Below are 23,426 nucleotides of genomic sequence, written 5' to 3'. Positions count from 1 at the left end.
ACAAACTGTACTGCTTGGATATCCAGTCTGGAAGAAGATAGAATTTTGGCCATTATTAGCTTTGCTGCTCATTGACTATAAATTATGAATTCACTCAAGCCCTTGTAACTGCTCTGTACTTAAGTTGCAAGAGGAAAATGGTCTTTCAATCGCACCTGGTCAACGGTGCCTTTTTTGAGAAGCTTCACAAAAAAGAAATGGTCAGCCGAGAGAGGCAGCAGTGTGTTTGGTTAAACTATGACCACTAATCCTTTTGGCACCGAGGTAGAAGAACAAGGAAAACTGCACGTATTGCCAGGAATTGGGATGAACTGTCTACCACAGTCTGATTTTATTTTTTTTCAGCGAGCAAACCACACTGCTGAAGAAATGACAGAGGTTGTCGGGGTGCATTCCAAGATGATACACAATTAGGCTCCCATTTTTATCAGCTTTTTCATCAGAGGCTAATTCAAGGCGTGTGCCTAACCCTCTTTAACCAGCAAGTCTGATCTTCAGAAAAAGTCAAATGTTTAAATGCTTTGCACGTTTTTAGAGAAAGTGAACGAGTGAATATGATGTTTCGATTCCTTTCATTATGGCAGCATGACTTCAGAATCTCATCCAAACTCATTGTTTACTTATACGTAATTTAGTCATTTTAGTGTGCAGCAGCCTCTGTGGTGGAGGGCGCAGCAGATGGAGGAGCTTTAACGGGGGCCAGCCAAGCCCAGGGATGTGTGTCCACTCGCACGGTGAAAGTAGGGTAAGCTAATGTAGATCGTGGTGAGAAGACTTAAGCAAAGCAGCTTTATGAATATGACCAAAGTCGTATACGTCACACAATTACGACTCTTCAATTTTAATAATGATGAGGATGAGGACCTAGTTTCAGTTTCCTGACTTGCATTTTAGCAACCTTGTTAAATGGTTACATAATGCAACCGTGTCCATGTGCGAAGCTGTGTCCGTGTGCGACTCTGGGTGTGTGTGTGTGTGTGTGTGTGTGTGTGTGTGTGTGTGTGTGTGTGTGTGTGTGTTTGTACTGATCTGTTCCTCTCAGTTGACTGTCTCTTTTCCCTCCATGTGAATGAGTCAATGAACCTTCACCGCAAGGTTCAGTTCATGGCAATGCCTGCAGTGACAAAGCAGTGAGTGAGATATTCTCAGCGGTGGCTAAGTGATGGACCCAGCTTTAAAACCTTCTGAGCTCCCCAGAGACTGAATGCAACTGACTTTAAACAGAAACCTGCTACGAAATGCATCTATAGAGAGATTTACTCCGTATGTCTAAAAATCATATAGTATTTGTTGTAAAAATGACTTTTTTTAAAAAAAATTTATTACTAACTAAACTACACATTTCACTTGGATAAAAAAAATATTTGCATGTTAACTTGCTGTCACACAATAGTATAAATGGAAATGCTGGCACTTGTGTTATCAGTGTAAGCATGCTGGCCTGGTGGTGTGGCTGAGCAAGTACAGCCACACACATCTTAACTTCTATTATAACAGAAGGACGAGATATCACAGTGAGGTTGTGAGAGTCTTTACTATCCTGGTATCGGCCTCTAAATGTATAAGGGACAGGCTGGTAACAAAGGCTGCAGAATACACCAATTACAGGAGAAGATTAACCGTTAATACACTTTCCTGCCAATTAAAAATACACCTTTTTGTGATTGCACACATTTATAACCCCTTGAAAGAAAAATAACATTATTCAAACATAAACAGATAGCACATATCAATAAACAGCCTAAATCTTGACAATAAATATGAAAAATGTAGGTCAGTTTAATGATCAGTAATCGTCATTGCCATCAAGTATCATCATATCATGTTAATTTATTCCTGTCCTCCGATCTCTTTAAGTAATCTTTGACAGGCAAATTGGATTACATTTTTCTGAGCTGTTCCCACAGACGCTCAGGGATGACAGGCTGACGCACACGAGTCCTGCTGCCTTCAGAGTCTCACTCTATTGGCACACAATGCCAGAAGCTTTGTGGATGCAGGACTCTCTGCTATGATTCTAAACTGGAATTTGTGTTAGTAGTGATATCAGCATATTGACTTCTTTTCGTTTTGTTTTTTTTAAGTAGATATGGGCAACAGTTTAGGGTCAAATCTAGAGGAACTACAAGCCTGTGAGAGTCATCACTGGTACACGAAGTTCATGACTGAGTGCCCCTCTGGACTGCTCACCTTTTACGAATTCAAACGCTTCTTTGGCCTGAAGAATCTGTCGGATTTGTCAAACGCCTACGTTAGGACCATGTTCACCACGTTTGACATGAACAACGTAAGATCATTTGTCATTTTTTTTTACTAATCCGGTTGTAATTTGCCAATGTCCATAGCAGAGTTTATCTCTTTGTACCAATCAGAAATATGTAAAGTACCTAATGTAAACACAAATGTGGTATGTTTTTTTTTTAATAATGCAGTAAGTTGTTTTAAAAATGATTTTCACTGGTTTTGTCCATATTTTAATGTGTGTGTGTGTGTAATATACACACATACAAAATGTGTGTGTGTGTGTGTGTGTGTGTGTGTGTGTGTGTGTGTGTGTGTGTGTGTGTGTTGCACATTTAGAGGAGTGAACAAAAACCAATGATATTTTTTCCCTGTAAAAACATTGAAAAAATGAAATGGAAAAAATGTTTTAATTTGCAAGTAGATGTTTTATTACATCAATGTTCATATATATGACATATGAACATAAACTGGTGCGACACATTAAGAAATGGATACATTCTATTGATCTTGACGTGAAACAACACCTTTTTCTTTTGCATAGCAGAGATTTCTGTTGATGTTCATGTTATGTTCCATATGTGTACATTTACTTTGACCAACAATGTGTGTGTGACCCAAAGCAATTGGCTCACATTCATCTCATAGAGAGAAAAAAAAAAAAGTGAGACACGCTTGCATTTTAATTCCCTCTTTTCTTAACTTGAGCCTATTAGAGATGGAGCTTATCCTCCTGACAATGCTTACCCAACTGACCCACCACCTTATGGCAGACCCGAGGAGCAGTGGGTGCTGCTTACCCACTGTCAACGCTGTTAACGGCTTCTGCTTCCTTGCAGGACGGCTTCATTGATTTCATGGAGTATGTCGCCGCTTTGAGCCTGGTGCTGAAGGGAGGCGTGGAGCAGAAGCTCCGCTGGTACTTCAAACTCTACGACGTCGATGGCAGTGGCTGCATCGACCGCGACGAGTTGCTTCAGATAATTAAGGTGTGCGTTAAGCCTTCGTGCTTTGTAAAATAGTCGATAAACTCCCCCCATGCTGTCCTTACACAACCTATGAGGACCCTTTGAGTATCGTTAAGACCGCAGACAAATCCCCACCTGACAAATCCCCTAGGGAGAAGTTAAAGATACCTCCGAGTCAGGCCAGGCCAGGGCGATGACACTAGGCTGCCATCTAGTGGCTGAAGAGCCAACAACAACAACAACAACAACAACTTTTCCTGACAGCGGCAATGGTGGCAGAAAACATGAGCGCATACGTGAAAGGAAAAAGTAAACGAATAAATTGTAATAAGTTAAATTTCCATCCATTGTGTTTGCTTCGGTCCCTTAGAAGTGGGTCAACACGAGAGGAGCATTTGGACTCTAAGAAAGCAGTGAAAGCAGAACCTTGATTAGCATGATTAGAAACAGCTGCATTGGCCTTATTATTTATTGCAGAGTTGGCTGCTGTTTCTTACAACTTATTTAAATTATTTATATTATTTAACTTAAACTACCAGAACACAGATATAATTCAAAATTTCATGTGAAGGTAGTATTTAATTAAATAAACCTACATTCTCATTTTAAAAAGTAAGGCAGTCTGTTTCTGCAGAAATGTAAAGTCCAGATTTTTCAGGATTAATAAGACGAAACCCAACCTGTAGGCGAGGAAATGGATATTCTACATTTTTTAGTTTCTTGATCTAAAAAAAATCTTTCAGAATTCCTTTGGACTTGTGTGTTCATTTTGTCTTTGATGTGCAGTGGGCATCATTTAATCTTCTTCAAGAGTTGAATTAAGCAAGTCACTGGGCTAAAACTGATTTGACATGACTTAAGTACATGTTCATCCAAGTGGTGTTTACCGTGTGTGACTGTAACTTCTCCCCTGTATTCATCCCCAGTCCATTCGAGCAATTAATGGAAATCCCTACAATATGTCAGCAGAGGACTTTACCAACATGATGTTTGACAAGATCGACGTGAATGGAGATGGTGAGGGTCAGAGGTCGAACCTCAAGACCACTGCAACACTGCTTATCAGATAAAAACACATCTGCCCATGCAATGCAGTAGTAAAATGCTGTGTCCGTGCTATCCAGGTGAACTCTCCTATGAAGAGTTCATGGAGGGGATCCAGGAAGACGAGATGCTACTGAAGATGCTAACAGAGAGTTTGGACCTTTCACACATCGTCCAGAAAATACAAGGAGAGTTAAATACCACCAAATAATATTTACTATAGCGTGCCACTGCTACAGGTTCAGGATAAAGAGACATGAACTACATATAGTTCACACACACACAAAAATACACAATAAGACAACAAGATAATATTTTCCACATTAACAGAGAACATTAGTTATCTGTTAAGACTATATTCAATGCATCCTGTCCTGGAATACTGTTGAATGCAATACTGTGTTTTACTTCAGGGTATATCATGTGCCATTACTGACATTGTTGTCAGAAGTTGTATGTTGTTGTTTTTTTGTTGACATAATTTGTTTCATTTTATATTCAGACACAAGTACAACCATGACACATCGCTACCTCTCTGATTGTATTGTTTTGTACTGTAATGCAGTACAAGCAACTGGTCCTTCCATTTCAACCTCTTCAGGTGTTTATTTTTCAAACCAAAAAAATAAAATAAAAATCATATGTCAATAATTTAGATGGAAAGAAAACAATTTTGGTGCAGACTCACTTGGCATTTCTTGTAAGGTACTGTTTTTTTTAAAAAAAAAAACAATAAATGAAAAGAGATAAACTATATTAAAGACAGATTTATTCTTCTTGTTTGATGCTGCTTAAAGTTTTGCTACAGGGACTGGAAGATAAATAGTTACACTAAATACTTGTGGGTTTTAAAGTTGTTTGATTGTTTGGTTACGAGTGAGACAGGGGTGTGGGCTTGCGTGCCAACTGGAATTATTACTAATGTTGACACTGTAGTTCAACCAAAAATAAAATAACCTTTTAATAATTATAGTTTTGAAACATTTTGTAGTTAATGTCTTTAAGTTCATACTTTGGAGTTTTGGTTTGTTTTTTTTCTGATGTGCAAAACAGTCAGATCTAAGAAACCTTTGTGTCCTTTAATTTGAAACCCACTGCCCCTGTCGTTTGTGATGCATGAGATCAACACACACTGGGTGTGTTGGACACGGGCATGAGCAACACACCCAGCCACTAACGGGCCCTTGCAGTCATAAATCCCTAATGCAAAATACAGCATTTGCATTAAACAACAGGCTCACGGTACATAACATGGCGAAACCAGGAGCATCAAAGGAGAGAAGATGGTTCAGGGCCGCATCTCCAAAAGACAAGTGGGTTTCAGGGAGTGGTCTACCATTGTCTTTGTCTGTTTGGTTTGCGAACCATCAATGGTGAAAACGGGAATTATCCATGAGACCGCTTCACTTGGTTGGTGGTGAAGCACTTTGGCTCACTTGGCAAATCAGTTTTAATCCCGTCCTGGGAAAGTTAAGATGATGTACAACTAAAACTGACCCTGACAAGCAAAAAGACACTGAAAGTATCCTACATGGTTAAAGTTCATTATAAGGCCTTCATGACTTGACATGATTCTTTTTTTTTTTTTTTTTTAATATTATTGTAGAACATTCCTTTATTTACATCGCTATTTAAAACTGTATTTTATGAACAATGCACAAAGAAATATAAAGGGTAGAAATTGAAGTCTCAATAGCTCCAGGAAAATCCTGCATTTGTCTCTTGACAAAATCGCGTAGCTACAGTCAAGTACTTATCAAATGGCATTGCTATAGCAAGGATGAAGTGAAGAACAAAGCTGGTGATGCACAACAAAACCACGTCGGGACAGTTCTGATATTTAGCATTTACAAACACAGTATATTTCAGTGTATAACACTGAAATATACTATATTTAAAGATGATGATGATGATGATGATGATAATGATGATGATGATGATGATGATGATGATTAATCCACTGTTTGAACTTCATTTAAACCCCCCCACCCTCCTTTTCCTCTCTGTGTGGACAGAGAAAAGGTGGATAACTGTTATGTTAATTTAATGGAACCGGCTGATGACGTAGGCCGATGCTTTCGCCAATATATAAATAGTCCGGAAGGATTCTGAGGAAATCCCCATTATTCCCCTTCAACTGGGGGTGGACTGGCAGCAAAATTTTCCATCTCGGCAAAAACCCTTCAGCTAACCAGATAAGGTGTGTCACGGTGTGACGTCACCGCCGTACCTGAGTTTCGGTGAAGGGGAAGGGGAAGGGCCAAGGCCGAACGAAAAACGTCAGCCTCGTCGTCGAGACGGACGTTGCTCTTGTTTTTGTCGGGACAGCCGCTGTCCTTCGAAACCATTATTGGAAAAGTTCCGTTCGGAGGGACTCTTGCAGGAGCTTTTCGCCGAGGAGAACAAACCGTTTTAACCCGCCAGCTGTTGGTTGGAAGGCCGACGAGAGAGCGGTGCTCAAACTTCCGGGTACTCCACAGGTATGCGCCGTTTGCGGGTATTGCGTTTCGTTTGCCTTGTTTATTCGAGGTCGTATACTTTTTTTTTTTTTTTTTTTAAATTTCATTTTATTTTATTGTATTTGATTTAATTGCCTTATTTCAATGGCTCATAGTTTAGGTAGGAGCTACTCAAACTGCAAGCGGACAGACAGGGCCGCATGACAGGTTGTCGACGTGCAGTTTGTTCATTGAGGGGGATTTTTTTTTTTTTTTTTCTCCTTTCATTTTATATTTTCTACATAAGGCCACAAACTCTGAACTTGTAAGAATTTCGTCAAACCGGCTTTTGAGTGACGTGTGTGTTGTTTTCTGGCAGGCAAGATGTCAGTCACCCCTCGCCGTGTCCGCCTCAAACCGTGGCTGGTGGCGCAGGTGGACAGCGGCCGATACCCGGGGCTGCTGTGGATCGACCGGGACGCGATGCGCTTCAAGATTCCGTGGAAACACGCCACACGACACACGCCGCAGCAGGAGGACGAGGACACTATTTTCAAGGTAAACACTTTGTTCCGGGGAGCGGTAACACACGTAACCTGATTACCCTCCCTGGGCTGGGAGAATATTATTCAGGTAGCGGAGACAGACCGGCGGCTGCACACAACAGACGAGGTGCACCAGAGTTTGCAGAATTAGTTTAGTTTGGCAAGCATCGAATTTCTTCTTCTTCTTCTTCTTCTTCTTCTTCTTCTTCTTCTTCTTCTTCTAGCATCTTATTTCTATTTTGTCCACTTTCACTTGAAGTAGTTGCAGCTTTCATTTCCACTACCGTCCAAAACGGATCAACGATACTAATGCCTCCCTTTTAAACGTACCTCCAGGCTTGGGCCGTGGAGACGGGGAAGTTCCAGGAGGGACTTGATGAACCTGATCCTGCCAAGTGGAAAGCTCAGCTTCGATGCGCCCTGAACAAAAGCAGAGAGTTTAATCTGGTCTACGATGGCACCAAAGAGATCCCCATGACTCCGCTGAAGATATACGACGTCTGTGAGATCCCGCAGCCGCTCAGCAACCAAGGTTCATGTCAAATGCTTTGTGTGTGTTTGTGCCTGTTCATGTTTAGTTGGGTTTTTTTTCCCTGCGATATTCTGTAAGAATTGACATCAATGCTGTTTTTGTCCCTGAAGGATCTTCAGACGCTGGTTCTTGTACCCCCCATGATGAGGATGTGGGTGAGGAAGACCTCCCGAACACACCAGAGTCTCTCCCTCCGTACCCCTCCAATGGTAGTTGGCATTCTGCATTCTACAGCTGGACATTCTGGGCTGTCTGCGGCTAGCGGCTAATTTTTCTTTCTTTTCTTTTTTTCCCCGCATGTAGGCACCAGCCCCTCCCCTCATCTCATGTGGTCTCCGATGGGCTCCGAGTCCTCCATGCAACCCCCCAGCTGTCCGCCATCAAACGAGGGTTGGCCCAAAGAGGAGTCTGTGAAAATCTGGCCCAAAGAGGAGCCCGTGGACATGGAGATGCAGCCCACACCCCTGAGTGACCTGCCCCCCGCCCCTCTGACGGATCAGTTGATGCAGCCCACTCCTCTACCTGACACCCTGTTTGCCTCTCCGGAGACATGGATCAGTTCCCTTCCAAGTATGTCTGCCTTTTTAAGTCGATAAACACGCCATCATCACACACCACTTATCCAAAACAAGCACCAGTCGGTCCTGTTTCCCTGTTTAGGAGAAATGTAGTTCAGTTGGCACAGCACAAAAGTCTTGCTGAAGAATTTTTAATAGCATGCCATGATAATGTAGGTGGACATTTTGTTTTAAATAACACATTTACACCAACATGAGGTTTTATAAGTTATCAGCATTTCTCTTTTATAACAGACACATGGCGATTTTAAGATTTTATTTTCGTTATTTATGTTATTTATTGTTTGTTTTAAAAGGCTAAAATAAATTGGAGGTCAACGGAAGTCTAAGTCAGTTTTAATGCTGCACCTTCAGTGAATGATGACTTTATTTCCTCTTCCCTTCCAAAATGTTATTTGAAAATCATAAAAGTCTCCACTCTCTAAATTAAATATCTGCAAGTTTAGTTAAGCATTGACCTCCTGAAGGAGTGTTTACACAGCTAAAGGAATTCTTCTGGCCACGACCAGAGCACACAGTGGATTTCGTCGCCTGGTTTTCCACTTGTTCTCATCCACACAGCTGCAAACATCTTGGCCTCTGTGTTTTCTTTTGTTTTCTTTTTTTGTAATTAATGTTTCCCATATCTTACTGCATGTGTGGATTCTTAGGCATGGAAAAGTGTGAGCCAACCCAACAAGTGCAATATAGCAAATCAGCGAAAGGTCACAAAGAGGTCAGGTTAGAATCAGCATTCTAGTTTGATTCTCAGTTAGGTTGAGCTGTCTCTGAACATGATGCGAACACGTAGCATATATACATTACACACAATATACATTTATCCAGGAAGGTCCAACTAGAAAGGTTTATTAATTCTCTCTCTATATCTGCCATTTATTCATTAAAGTTGTGAGATAAAGTCCCACAACATCTTACAAAATATGTCAAACAAAAGAACTCTGACCCAATTCCCACGTGTTGTTCTCGGACCCAGTGACGGACCTGGAGGTGCAGTTCCTGTACAGGGGCAAGGAGATGTGTCCCATGGCGACCGTCAGCAACCCGCAGGGCTGCAGGCTCTTCTACGGCGACCTCGGCCCCATGGTCAACCAGGAGGAGCTGTTCGGGCCCGTCAACCTGGAGCAGCTGCGCTTCCCCACCACCGAGCACATCGCCAACGACAAGCAGAGGGTCTTCACCAGCCGCCTGCTGGACGTGATGGACCGAGGCCTCATCCTGGAAGTCAGCGGCCACGACATCTACGCCGTCCGCCTCTGCCAGTGCAAGGTGTACTGGTCGGGGCCCTGCGCACCCAACCCGGACGCGCCCAACCTCATCGAGCGTCAAAAAAAGGTCAAACTCTTTTGTCTGGAGTCTTTTCTGAGTGGTAAGTGAAAAAAAAAAAACATTTTCCACGGTGACTCTCTTTGTAGGGGAGATAATCAATGTGCTTTTGCATGTTTTTGCAGCGGTGATCGCTCACCAGCGAGGCCTGACCACGACCCTCCCTCACTTTGAGATCAGCCTCTGCTTTGGGGAGGAGTGGCCTGATGGCAGGCCCAGAGAGAGGAAGCTCATCATGGTCCAGGTGAAGAACTTTCCTTCTCACATTTAGAACAACGTGGACATTTTGTTTGCTTTCCCTCTTATGAGAATATAATAGAATTCCTTTATTAATCCAACATTGGGGAAATTTGTATGATTACAGCAACAATATGTAAGCAAAATTATGTGAATTAAAAAAGAATCAAAATAAATATAGAGAATGAAAGGAAATAACAAAACAAAAAAACTAGATGTTTACATCTTAGGCACTGTTGCGTTTTTTTTTTTACACTTATCTGCATAGCATTGACTCATGAATAAGTGTTTTATTGCACCTTTATGAAACATAAGTGGTTGAATGCAGTTATACAACCTGATTGCTGCGGGAAGCAATGACCTGCGGTAAATATTAATGGATTATCTTGCACGTTGCGCAAACCCCGCAAAACTAAAGTTGGTAGCTGCGAGTCTTCCCTCGCTGACGAACCACAGAGCTTTGCCGACGCATCTCCCGCCCCATCCGCGACCACGTGACTCACGGTCGACGCTCTGTCCCCGCAGATCATCCCCGTGGTGGCTCGCATGATCACGGAGATGTTCTCCGGCGACAACACGCGGTCCTTCGACAGCGGCAGCGTTCGCCTGCAGATCTCCATCCCGGACATCAAAGACAACATCGTGACCCACCTGAAGCAGCTCTACTGCCTGCTGCAGACCCACCAGGGCCAGGAGAACTGGACGCTGCCCCCAGGCCCGGCCCTCAACCTCAGCCAGGCCCTGCACGCACAGTGAAGCAAGCAGCCGCCGCAGCTGTTGGCAAAGAAATACTTAACGTGCGATCGCGTTTAGACATTCACTAGGATCCACATGCTTTTTGTACTCTCTGTGTGTGTGTGTGTGTGTGTGTGTGTGTGTGTGTGTGTGTGTGTGTGTGTGTGTGTGTGTGTGTGTGTGTGTGTGTGTGTGTGTGTGTGTGGACAGCAGGGGCCAAAGTCCAGCTATTCACAGGCCCTCTATGGTTAATAAGTTACCCAAACTGCTCTGTGCCTCACTTGTCCGCAGCGTGTCAGTGATTGCCAAAAAGCCAAGTCTTAGGGATGAATGACTTTTGTTCCATCTGTTGTTAAATATTCTATAGGACTACCTTTAGTTAACAAAAATAATACATAAACATATACATTTTGTTTTTTTTGCCTTGATTCCTCTGTGACCAACTCGTTCAGCTTCACTTGAATCCCAGGTAGCACCAAAAAAAAGTGAAGATATTTTCGACTTAAAAAGTACATCGCTCTCCTCTGCCCCTGAATATAGTTTTGTTTTATTTGAAAAAATTTTACTTGGAGCATATTTTTGTATTCATATCTGTATATCTGTATCTGTATTCATATGTCCAGGCAGCCGGGTAGGCATCTTCTGCTCTGTGGATGTGTCTATTATGGCTGCCTCTGCACTTTGGGGTGCTGAATTCTGTTGTACGCCGAGCAGAGTGCCTTTATCCCATGACTCTGTTTATTTTAACAATAAAATTCTGCAAAATAACATTGGAAGTTCTGGATCTTTTGAAATGCTGTTTCTGGATGGGAAGATTTAAAGAGGTTGTTGAGTTTATTGTCCTTAACGCCACATCCACATTGGTGTTTTACGCTGCTTTGTTTGAACACAGGGATTGAAAAGTGTTTTTTCTGCCACAAGGGGGCCACCAAAGTCACTTGGAAGAAGCTGTGTTCAAAACGATAAAGGAGTCAACAACTGTCAAAGTAATTGGCATTAGGGTTTCAACTGAGATACAAAGAGAAATAATCCTGCATTTAAAAAATATATATCCATCAGAATTTAAGTCCTGGTTACATGTTTGTTTTTTATTTGTTTTCACTCAGAAATAGGACAGTTAGAAGCGATTGTTTCCCAGTTTTCAGCGGATACAGAGTTGAGAAATTCTATATGAAATTAATCTTCTTCTGAAGTTTCCTCCAGCTCTTCCAGAAAAAACAAAGAAAGTGTACAGTGTGTTTCACACACATTAAGTCGTTGTGTGTGTCTTTTGTGCTCCCTCACCGTCCGTTTAGTCTCAGGCCGAAAAACCTCCCTATTGGGAAAAGTTTCTGGCGAAATTATGTACAGCAATTGCAAACATGGAGGTACTGCAATTGCATATATTGTCAGAAGGTTTTGGCATGGCATACCCTGACACATAGGGGAAACTAAAAGGAATCAGGGAGATTCCAGAGGCACTTTCCTCAGCAAAATCTACCCACGAGTTCTGTACAGATGCAGAAACAATTACTTCAGAACAGTCACAAGAGTCCAATCCTTCCACTCAGCATGCCAAAAAACAGCCATCACTTGAAAGTCCTGCCACAGAGTTGCCAACTTACTACTAGCGGAAACGGTCTCAACCAGCTAACTTGGTGTCATCTGATTAAAATAACTGTTCTGTTCTGAGCTCCCCACTTCTCTGAAGTGGGGAGCTCTTGGGAGCTTGATGAACCGATTCTCAGAGGTGTTGAAGAGTTCACGTTGCCTCTATGGTTTCAGTCGTCCAGCCAAAAGTTGATGAGGTAAGAGAGGTTAATGTCAAGAAGATGTGTGGTTCAAGCCTTGAGCTTCACAAAGATCTCCTCGTTGACCTCTCAACCTTCTCACCTTGCAAGAGGGTCCTCTTACAGCACATCAGCTTCCAGGTATGTGTCTGGAAGAGGGCTCACGAGCACTACCCACAGATCCTATCCCCTCTTGACCATGGGTTTTATTTGAACACAGAGACTGGCAAGCTAGAACCACTTTGGTTTGAGGGTGACGTCATTCCTAAAGCCCTTGTCGATGTCTTGGCAGAAGAGGAAACAGATGAGGATGACTTGGCTGATGAAATCCGTTCAATTATAGATGATGATGAGGTAGAGGAGGAAGATGACGACTAAAATCCAGTTATGGTATCATAATTTTATCATCAGCTAAGGCATATGATGATAATAATATTAATAATGGTAATAATAATAATAATAATAATAATAATAATATATTGTCATACAAAGCCCTCCTAAACAACTTCCCACACCACTAGAGTCAGAGTCTAACTTTTTTTTACACAATAGTTTTATTTCAGATTATTTTAATTAATTCAACATTGTTGTGATATTTTATTGCTGATTGTAGTTTGTTTCCTATTAGTGTCAGTGAATGTAATGGAACTTTACAATTAACGCTCCACACTTCATGACTTTATTGAAGTGTCAGGGAGGGCACCCATGTCAATCCCTAGCTAGGCTTCGACTACCTTCAGCCAGGTGTTTGTTTCTCCAATGGCCTTGTATCAACTATCACTTTGTCTCCTTCTAAAAATGTAGAAGTAGAATCAGTAATGGTAGTATTTTTGCCGAGTCTGCAAACAGAGGGCTAAATCTGCGCTTTTCTGCCGATCTGTGGACTGGTTTTGGGAAATGAATTACACAAGGCTGCTCCACTGGAGTCAGGGATAGAAAAGAACTTTTACAACTTGGTTGAGTAAAAAGGAAATCTGTCGCTCGACCTTTGCTCATGTTATATGCCCTCTGATTATCTCACACCTGTGACATCCCAGCAGTAAACCACTGGCACCGGACTTTGTGCTCTCAGTAACTAGGAAGTCTCAGGCGCACAAAGTCGCTGTGTACAGAATTAGAACAATGCACCGTGTTTGCGTGGAACAGCAGTGACTTCTCTATCTAACAGCCAGACATCCTCGGTAAGTGTCTCTCGCAGCTAGCAAACATCTCAGCATGACTGAATAATACGTTCTGTTTTGTGCGTAAATCAGTGAATGGATTTGGGCTGTTCGATAAAACGAACAGTAAAAAAAAAATCTTGTGACTGTTCACTTTCTGTTTGACCACAGAAGCAGTTTGGCCGTTTCGTCAGATTATTTCCTGATACTTATCATCGAGCTTTACCAGATCATATTTTACAATACCTTGAATAAATGTGTTAACTGTGTAAAAACAAACATGTGCTTGTCGAGACCTGTAATGCGTTATGTAATTCGACATGTAATCAGCTCAACAACATTTTCTGTCACTGTGTGTCTTGTGGATGACTGGCAGAAATCATTTGTTGTTTACTGTTTTATTGAAATTAAAAATATTAATGGCAGCGTTTGCAGTTTACATTCAACAGCTAATGTCTTGTTTTTCGACATCGATTGCTGTCACCGCACATTTATTTCCATATTATGCAATAATGATGGGTGTGTGTGTGGGTAGGTGTTTGTGTGTGTGTGTGTGTGTGTGTGTGTGTGTGTGTGTGTGCTTTCATTTGGTAGATACGGCAGGTGTGCCGCCTCAGTGCCAACCATGTTTAGGGGCAACAGCCCCTTCGGAAATGACTCTATCGGCTACGCCGATTCCGTTCAGTCCAGGTGTGGTTCTCAGTGTTTATCTGCAGAGTTTACTGAGCGATTTCATCTGTCACTGGCAGTTAATCTGATTGTTTTTCTCCTTTCTGTTTGCCGTGGGCACAGTCGTTTCTCCTTGATGGATGACGAATCTGTGCAGTCATCCATTCTCTCAAGACCGAGTGCAAAGTCAATTTACTGTGAGTTCACTTGGTTCCTGAACCGGTGTCAAACTGTTACGATCATGGAAATTAAATAGTACTAATACAATTTATTATTATTATTATTATTATTATTATTATTATTATTATTAATAATAATAATAACAATAATAATAATAATACAGAGATCTGCTTGGTTTTTTACAGTGCAGAGGAAGGACTATGCAGCATCGGTAAACAAAGTGATGGACACGTCTCAGTACAGAGTCGAGGTAACGTTCAGTTTGTGTGACACCCCATGACCTCCTGCACACGGCGCCGCGTTAACGCGCCGCGTCTCCATATGGTCGCAGCACTTGTTTACGTGTGAGATGAACGCGGTGGAGCTCAGGACCCTAGCCGACTGCGTGGAGCGGCTGAAGCTCCTGGAGGAGACGGGCCGCCTGTGGGGTCAGAACATGCTGCTGGAGGTCTGCGGCCCCATGCTGCTGCTCACCGACATCGAAACCAAGGTACGGATGAGGCGGGTGGAGGAAGCAGAGGTGGAGGTTCCCCTGTATTGTTGTAACAACAGTGTATGAAGTGATGATGAGATTCTCGTAGAGGAGCTTGATGTTCTGAACTTGTTTAAGGTTCAACTGCTTTCGCTCCTGGTTCTGGTTTCTAGCTGTGCACTGCCAAATTAAACCCAGGGCTGCGTTCAGGTTCATCTTTCAGCTTATTACCTTCCCCCACTTGAGTTTAGCTTCTATTTTTAAATGATCAGTTGCATCTTCTTCAGTCAGTAATATATCTATGATAATTGGTCATGATGAGGTTCTGTCAGGGGGCTCTCTTTAAAAAACAAACAAACAAAACAACAAAACAAAACAAAAACAAATGGTTCTTGAGGAATAAAAGAGAGTTCCCATGCAATGTGCTGATATTGCAGTATTTATGACCGGACCTGCTGGAGTTGAACAGCCAAACCTTGACCTTCATTTATTACTGCTTCCTGTATTGGAGCCAAAACTGTGATCTTTTTTTTAATATAGCAACAACATGGCTTTGTTTTCTAAATGAATTGAATTGAACTTAATTGAATTGAATTGAATTGAATTGAACTGAATTGAGTTGAATATTCTTTATTTTAAATATTTTGTGAAGGGGCAGCGTAAAGCCCAACAGAATTTCTTTTTCATTGTTCTAAAAAAAAGTTCACATTTTTCAGCAGATCTTTGAATTAAAATGGACAAAACACAGGTTGCAGGCACAACTTTCAGACTTCATATTGTTGTGCACAGCTTGTCTCACATTCACAAGAAAACTTACAGCGTTTCTCAACTGGTGGGCCATGACCCAAGAGCGGGTCGTGGAACTGTTTGATATGATCACGGCGTCATGGGCAGTTTCCATTTTCTTTAAAAAAAAAAAAAGGGATTTTAAAATAATATATTTAGAGAGAAATTTATGGTAATTTGATTTGCAGGACGTACAATTCAATTCAAAAATTATTTCAATAATGTAATTAGTAGACATGACAGAAAGTATGCTAGCATTTCTGTTTTGAGAACCACTGATCCTGATCAACACCTGTCCCCACTGGGCTAACCACCGCTCGCCTTAACACGTTTTGCGTCTCTCTCCCCCCTCCCCCAGATGGAGCTGGAGTCGGTGCACGTCAGCGACGTTGTGGAGGTGAAAGCGTTGCCGAACACCGGCGTGTTCAGCTCGCTGCTCACAATCTGCATCCAGAACATGGGGAAACACGGCACCACCGTCTTCATGTTCCAGTGTGACGACGTGAAGGTGACGAGCAGCTCCCTCTGACGCTGGTCTCACTGGACTGTTCGCATTCAGAGTTGAACGACTCCTTCCTTCTCTTTGCAGGCCCCCGTGGTCGAGAAGGACCTCGCTCGAGCTCTCGCTGCCAGGAGGAATCATCCAGGATACAGGTGGGAAGTTTCAATCCAGCAAAACGAAGTTATCTGAAAACGTATTTTCTCGTTCGCCATTTCAAGAAAATTCTCTCACACGCTTTCTGATCGCAGAAATGGAGCGCCGCAGAAGTCCATGTTCATGACTCCGGATATTAGTAAGTCTGTGATGAGAGCAATGACCCCCTTCCCCCCAAAAAAACCAAAACCAAACAAGAAAGTCTCACTGATCAACACCGCCGGGTCAACTGCACTGTCTCTTGACACACAGAGGACGGTGACTACCCTGAGCTGAGGGGATACAATCCCTATGAAGAGGAGGGGGAGCCAATCCTGAGGCCCCTCACCTCGGAGGAGTTGTCCCGCACGGAGCCGTACACACAGCTGGACAAGAAAGTGGTGCGTGTCTCACAGGACACGTGAACGTCCACGTGATTGTGATAGATCATCAAAAGAGCACACTGAAAGATAAGACAGTGACCAGTGGCGGCAGAAGTATTCACATTCTGTACAAATTCTTGTGTAAAAGTGAAAGTGCCGATTCAGCTTCTTTACTCAAGTAAACGTGAGAGAGAGTACTTGTTGTGAGATGTGAATTAAACAAGATTATTTTTTTTGGGCTATTCAAACAATGATGTTTGTATTGAGGATTTAAGAAAAATAATTTTGCCCAAATGAAAAAGTTAAAGAGTGACAGAATAATCTGGACTGAGCTGATCAGTGGTCTTGCAAGATTATCTGGATCTTTTTTTTTTTTTTTTTTAACAGTTTTGCTACTCTCAATACTGTAGGTTTTTTTCTTTATCAACTGCAGCTCAACCAAACTGTAATCAGTCCAGTGAGCCATTACTTGTTCACACTTTTAATGACAATAACCAACGTTACTTTCTACATTTTTATTTCTCTCTGTACCAAAAACATACTAGTACATAGTACATACGTTTTATTTTGAACTACACAGCAGCACAGTTAAGATAGCTCCACTTTAAGCAACAACAACAGCAATAATGATAGTAAGTCAATTACTTTGTCAGAATTTGCATCTTTTTTTTTTAATCAGAATTGGCACCTGTTAGAAAAAGGTAACAGGTGCATTTCCCTGTCTGGCCATAATGGACAAGCAGAAATGTGTCTGAATGTCTTTATGATGGCTGACAGATTTTATTCTGAAAGGTAGAGCTTGTGACCGGAGGGTGTGAATCCCACAGGTCTCTTCAGGAACTACCTGTTGAGTGGTTTTATTATATTTTTATGGAGGAGTGATATTCTGCCCATGACTGAGGAGGGCTAGGGAGTGAAAAGGAGAGTAGAAAGGGGATGTAAGTGATGGGTGAGAGAGAACAGAGAGGGAGAGAGAGAGCGGCTGGCAACAATATACAAGTATTGTGTAAAAAAAAAAAGATACTTGTGTACAAATGTAACAAATGTAGCGAGAGTAAAAAGTCTTTAGAAAAAAGAAACATTCAAGGAAAGTACACATACCTGAAAAACCTACTGAAAAAGCACACAAAGTATTTGTACTTTGTGTGCTTCCCACCTCTGACAGTGACTAACAATCTTTTTTCTCCCCCCCCCCAGGACATTCTCAACCACTTATTAGGCGACATTGAAATTTTCGTTGGACAACTGAGTGCAGCGGCGGCTCAATCGGCAAAGAAGAAGAAGAAAAAGAAAAAATGTGATTGACAGAAAGAACTCGTTTAGATATTGATCCTCCACAGTTTGCGAAGATCTCACCGGGCTTTTGTTGTTTGTTGTTTTTTTTATGCTCAGTGGCGAAGATCACGCCCAATGCTGCTGACTTTGCGTCGTGCCTCAGGAAATTCAAATGCGCCTTCAACATTCTGGTACGTTTGCCCTGATTGGCTGCTCGTGGGTCCCCCACCGGCCACGCCGAGTGCACCTCAGTCACCGTCACGCTCTGTCTCTCCTTGACAGATGGAGGTGGACGGACAGATTGACAATCCCACTTCCACAGAATTCATCCACATGCTCTTCACCTCACTGGGCTATGTGAGTGACCACGGCTCCTGCCTTTGACCCGGTGTTGCCAGGTCTCCCTGGTCTCCCTGGTCTCCCTGGTCTCCTGACGGCTTGCCGGCCTTATCTCCGCAGGTGGTCTCCCACAGCCCCGACGGTCTGCCGCAGACCATCGTGACTCCACTGCTGATGCCCGAGTTTGTCCACATGATGAGCAAGGAGGCGACGGAGGAGGAGTACAAGCTGTGGCAGTTCCTGGGAGACGCCTGGAACCTCCCCAGGTTGGAGTCGGTCGTACTTACCCTTTCATACATCATCAGGTCGTATCCAGCAGGGCCTTAATGTCTACGCAGTTCACGTTCAGCTACTTTTTAATTCATTATGTATACTATAGCTGTGATGAACTGGCAGCTTGTCCAGGGTGTCACCCTGCCTTCGCCCCTAAGACAGCTGGGAGAGGCTCCAGCAGACCCCCGTGACCCTGAATGGGAATAAGCGGGTATAGAAGATGAATGAATGAATGAAAGAATGAATGGATGTATACTATAGTGGGGCAGATAACATGCAAATTACAGGAAAATCATTCACTTACAGATACAAGCACCAAAGTTGGCACACAAACTCCCTAGGCAGTGCTCTTTTTAGCAAACCATTGTGCCTCTGATTTAGCGGAATATTAAGATTCTGGGACTGATATATGGTACGAGGAAGCCAGTGAGTAAGTCCATGGGTCCAAATTTGGAATCTACATAGTGAAGAATGTGTGATTTGACACCAAGATCATTAAAATAGGACAATTCTGTGGGATTTTGTTGCGAAATGCAATATTATTGTATATTCAATCTTGATATTCATCTTGAAAAATGGCCAGCATCTTGAAATATTTTTTGGCACAATGGTTTTCTAAAAAGAGCAACCCCTAAGGAGTATGTGTGCCAATGTTGGTGCTTGTATCCGCAAGTGAACAACTGTTACGGTTGTCTAAACTAAATACTGTACTAAAGCTGTAAGCCCACTGGTGCAGATCAAACTAGATTTGAATACACTTTCGTACACAGAATGTAGACATCTATCCATCTATCCACCCATCTATTTTCAACAACCACTTCTCCTGAACTTACCTGGACAAGTTTCCAGTTCATCACAGGGCCACGTGGAAAGACAAACAACCATTCGCACTCACACGCTCCAACAATTTGGAGTTGCCAATTCTCCCTGATGGGAATGTGTCTAGACTGTGGGAGGAGGAGGCTGGAGTACCCAGGGGGAATGGATTTGCATTTGACACTTTTTCTTGTTCTAATGATAGGACTAGCCGCACAGTAGTGCAGAGGTTAGCATGGTTGCTTCACAGCAAGACGGTCATGGATTTCATTCCAACTTGTGGCCTTTTCTTTATGGGTTCTCTGACTTCCTCCCACAACTCAAAACCTTTGAGCCCCTTTGGCGAATTGGTGTTTACTTTAGGTTGCTAACTGCTTGGTGTTGTCAATCTGCTAATGTCCATGCGTGACTTCGCCAACATGAACAGCAACGAGTGGCCTGGAGATGAAAAGGTGATTTCGACCTACTCGCTGGAGTTCTCTGATGGATGGCAGCCGCCTAAACTGTCTGCCTTCGACTCCAGAGAGCCCTCGAGGCGACAGGTGAGCCGCACCCAACCACCAAGATGAGCATTCAAAGGTCAAACACGCGGCCTGTAAAACAGCATAACTAAACAAACGCTCTGTCTGTGCAGACTTCAGCAAAGCTGAGACCGACTCCGCACGACTTGCGGTACGTAGAGCAACTTAAAGCTCGATTTAAACGTTGCTGTGTTTTTTAAATCGCTCGTACTTAAACCCTGTGACCTAACTTACAGCACAGACAAAGCAAAGCGGGGCGAGATGCTGGCTTTGTATGACTTCACCTCAAGAAACAACAAAGAGATCACTGTCAGGAAAGGAGACATTGTGGAGGCGAGTACCAGGAACCTCAACCACAAAACCATTGTTGTTGATTTTTTTCTTATTGCAAAGCTACTAAACATCATCATCGTCATCATCTGCTCTTCCTCAACCTGCAGCTGCTGGATAAGACCAACCAGTGGTGGAAGGTGAGGGACAGTAGAGGAGAGGAAGGCTACATTCCACACAATGTCCTTAAGCCCAATGAAGAGGAGCCGGTTGCGGTGAGCAACAAGCACACGTTGTCAACAGCTTTGTGGACGTAGATGAGGACAAACAGGACATCACAACTCTCTCACACCTTGTCTGACGTGTGATCCATCATGTGTCATCCTCACTGACTGTCTAAAAAGATGGACGGAACTTCCAGTTTCAAAAAGGAGGCCAAAGCGGAAATCCAAAAAAAAAAGTGCATTCTATGGTTTGGCCAGCAGGAACCGCCAAAGTTGGTTGCAAAAAGACAAAATGACGGGCTGTCAATATAGAAAGTACTTCACTTTCCCTTTGCTAGAAAAAAAACCAATTTTTTTTAGTCCACTTGTTAAAACTTTAGTAAATAGGCTCAAATGGCATTTGGTCTGACTTGACCAAAGGGCCTAGGCCGTGGCTAAAGTTTAGTAGCCAACTGTAGTCAGCTTACTGACTGGTGGTCAGGTGTCGTAGCACACATGGTCCTCACGATCCAACCAATGCGCACCTCTGGTACCACCCACACATCCTAACATGGAATCTTCAGGTGTCAAAACAGGTCCGAAGTTCAAGATGGCGCTGACCATAATACCAGTTACTAGGCTTCAGAAGGAGTATTAGCAAACCAGTGAGTGACGTCAAGGTCATTTCGACCCACACAGTGACACCACCCATCTTTCTATACAATCAACGGTGATCCCACGCGGATGCTTAAAACATAGAGAGCTCAAGGGTTGCCAGAATGTTAGTGTTTAAATGAATAAGGAGAGCTGGAGAAAGCTGACCACGCTAATGTTTCAACCTTGTAATATCTGTTTGCTTTCGTCACTGTGCTTCTTTACAGTACTATCGGGACTCAGTCAGGTTGACCAAGAATTCCCAGCCTCCAGAGGTGAAAGCCTGGCTCGAGCTGAAGGGTTTCCGCGAGATGTGAGTCTGAGCCGTTTGATGTCACATGTCTTCTCAGGGTTAACATGAGAAGATTTACTAATAATCATTTACCCTGAAATGGTATCATCCAAATTCTGACTTTGACGTCGAACTGGCTACCACGTCTTCACACGGCTTTTATGTCTTGAGTTGAAATTGTATGATTTTTTTTTTTTCAGTTTCCTAGCATTCATGCTAGATTCATAGCATTTCTGAAAAACTTGGCCCCCAAATGTGCATTTTAAAGGTACATCTGCTGTTACATTCATAGAGCAATAATACTTGCTTAGCTCAGGTATGTAGCATTACCGCTGACTCCATGCTCCTTATTGGCAAGGCAAGGCAGCTTTATTTATATAGCACATTACATACACAAGACAACTCAACATGCTTTACATGATTAAAAGTTCAAACATTTTAAAAACATTAAAAAAAAACAAACAAAGAACACAGCCTTCAAAGACAAAATGGGGAGAAAAAAGATCGCTTAAAGTGCATTAATAGAGCAGTAATAAGGGAAAATAGAAATAAAATTAAAATAATAATATATAACATGAACAAAAGTACTCAATCACACACAAAAGACCTTTAACCTGTATTTAAAAACATTCACACTTGGCACTGACTTTACTTCTGTTGGCAGTTTATTCCAATTGTGTGCAGCATAACAGCTAAATGCTGCTTCTCCACGTTTAGTTTGAACTCTGGGCTCCACTATCTGACCTGAGTCGACAGATCTCAGAGTCCTACTGGGTTTATATTCCATTGGCATTTCATTTATGTATTCTGGACCTAAACCATTCAGTGACCAGTAGCAGAACTTTAAAATCTATACTATAGCTGACTGGGAGCCAGTGTAAAGTCTTCAGAACTGGAGTAAAATGTTCTGATCTCTTTGAGCTCCAGCATTTTGAATGAGCTGCCACTGTTTAATGCTCCGTATATGTTGTATACAGGCTCGCTGTTTGGTTTTCGGACAGATTTGTTTTTGCCTATGCTATAATTGCTCAGCAACCGTGACAGTAAAGACCTATTTTATTCTATTCGATTATGTTCTATTCTACATACGTTCCTTCGCCCTGTTTGGAACAAATGAGATTCTAAGCGATGCATTTAAGCCCGTTCATATGCTGCTGTTGTGGGTAAAGGCAACAGACACCACAAGTTTTTTTTTAATCTTTAAATAGAGGAGTGCAGTTTGGAGCAAAGGTTTCATGATGCAGAATTTGATGGAAAAACAAACAGGTTTTGTTGCATTGGGTGAATGTGTATTCAGACTTATGCAACATTTTCCTCTTCTGCAAAGTTAAACCGTTCCCTGGGTTTCCTGATCTAATTGGACTCCACGTGCGTGTGCAATCACCGACTTCTTCATCTTGACTGGGACTAATAAAGGAAATCTTATCTTATCTTAATACTGATTAATGTTGCCATTGGACTTGCAGCACGGTGCGGTGCCTGGCCGGCCTGAGCGGCTCCTCCTTGTTGAACATGACCAGAGAGGAGCTGAAGACCGTATGTCCGGAGGAGGGCGGCCGAGTCTTCTTCCAGTTACAAGCAGTTCGATCCTCTCTGGCCGTAAGTGAGACTCGGCGGCCAAGCTTTCTTTGCTTTCCTCTGTCCCTCAGGACATGCGTTATTATTATTATTATTATTATTATTATTATTAATATGCTGTATGCTGGTGTAATCCAAGGCATCTCTCTCTGTTTTGTATTTCACCCCTGCAGGTTGACGGTTAAAATGAACGCAGGGGAAGAAGAAATAATCACGTTCTGGGAATCTGCGCATAACATTAAGCAACGGGCAAATGACTTGAGGTCCGTTGCCTCCTCTTAAACTTTTGTGTGTTTTCACATTTACGTCAAATGTGCTTTGTATTGTATTTAACACTGAATGAGTCGACGATTAGCTGTCAAGTTATACGATCGGCAGCAAATGAAGGTAAAAGTTCACGTGAAGATTTCCTGTGGCGCACTGTAATTGCGGATGATCGCTGTTGCTGTTATGTAACCTGTAAATAAAAGCTGCAATGACATGCACAGAGGCTACGTGGGTAAACATGCTT

The 23,426-nt window shown here is 42.5% G+C and overlaps 3 protein-coding genes across 3 annotated transcripts in view; all 3 read left to right on the top strand.

The window, feature by feature from the left end:
* eps8l3a (EPS8 signaling adaptor L3a) overlaps positions 1–23,400 on the top strand; it is a 273,109-nt gene extending 249,709 nt beyond the window's left edge. The window contains exons 2-20 of the mRNA XM_076037048.1: positions 14,106–14,260; positions 14,363–14,436; positions 14,605–14,669; positions 14,751–14,909; positions 16,036–16,185; positions 16,267–16,331; positions 16,428–16,471; positions 16,585–16,712; positions 17,892–17,991; positions 18,087–18,160; positions 18,252–18,326; positions 18,429–18,574; positions 19,825–19,939; positions 20,032–20,069; positions 20,155–20,251; positions 20,359–20,463; positions 21,273–21,358; positions 22,804–22,936; positions 23,089–23,400. Of these exons, the coding sequence (XP_075893163.1) occupies positions 14,196–14,260; positions 14,363–14,436; positions 14,605–14,669; positions 14,751–14,909; positions 16,036–16,185; positions 16,267–16,331; positions 16,428–16,471; positions 16,585–16,712; positions 17,892–17,991; positions 18,087–18,160; positions 18,252–18,326; positions 18,429–18,574; positions 19,825–19,939; positions 20,032–20,069; positions 20,155–20,251; positions 20,359–20,463; positions 21,273–21,358; positions 22,804–22,936; positions 23,089–23,100 (1,731 nt within the window). The 5' untranslated portion in view covers positions 14,106–14,195 and the 3' untranslated portion in view covers positions 23,101–23,400. The remainder of the gene's footprint in view (positions 1–14,105; positions 14,261–14,362; positions 14,437–14,604; positions 14,670–14,750; positions 14,910–16,035; positions 16,186–16,266; positions 16,332–16,427; positions 16,472–16,584; positions 16,713–17,891; positions 17,992–18,086; positions 18,161–18,251; positions 18,327–18,428; positions 18,575–19,824; positions 19,940–20,031; positions 20,070–20,154; positions 20,252–20,358; positions 20,464–21,272; positions 21,359–22,803; positions 22,937–23,088) is intronic.
* Positions 998–4,496, top strand: LOC142895794 (guanylyl cyclase-activating protein 1-like). Its single transcript, XM_076037085.1, has 4 exons — positions 998–2,287; positions 3,081–3,230; positions 4,136–4,226; positions 4,334–4,496. The coding sequence occupies exons 1-4, from the start codon at positions 2,090–2,092 to the stop codon at positions 4,462–4,464; spliced, it is 570 nt and encodes a 189-aa protein (XP_075893200.1). The 5' UTR covers positions 998–2,089; the 3' UTR covers positions 4,465–4,496.
* irf6 (interferon regulatory factor 6) lies at positions 6,420–11,409 on the top strand. Its single transcript, XM_076037112.1, has 8 exons — positions 6,420–6,733; positions 7,071–7,249; positions 7,573–7,768; positions 7,879–7,977; positions 8,072–8,338; positions 9,320–9,712; positions 9,795–9,913; positions 10,432–11,409. Exons 2-8 carry the CDS (start codon positions 7,076–7,078, stop codon positions 10,660–10,662), a joined length of 1,479 nt encoding a protein of 492 aa, XP_075893227.1. The 5' UTR covers positions 6,420–6,733; positions 7,071–7,075; the 3' UTR covers positions 10,663–11,409.
* Positions 23,401–23,426: the final 26 nt, after the last annotated feature.

This window comes from Nelusetta ayraudi, unplaced genomic scaffold, assembly GCF_046127955.1.
Source record: "Nelusetta ayraudi isolate G7.1 ecotype Tasmania unplaced genomic scaffold, CSIRO-AGI_Nayr_v1 ptg000050l, whole genome shotgun sequence".
Lineage (NCBI taxonomy): Eukaryota > Metazoa > Chordata > Actinopteri > Tetraodontiformes > Monacanthidae > Nelusetta > Nelusetta ayraudi.
The sequence above is the reverse complement of the archived record's forward strand: the minus strand, read 5'-3'. Positions and strand labels throughout refer to the sequence as shown.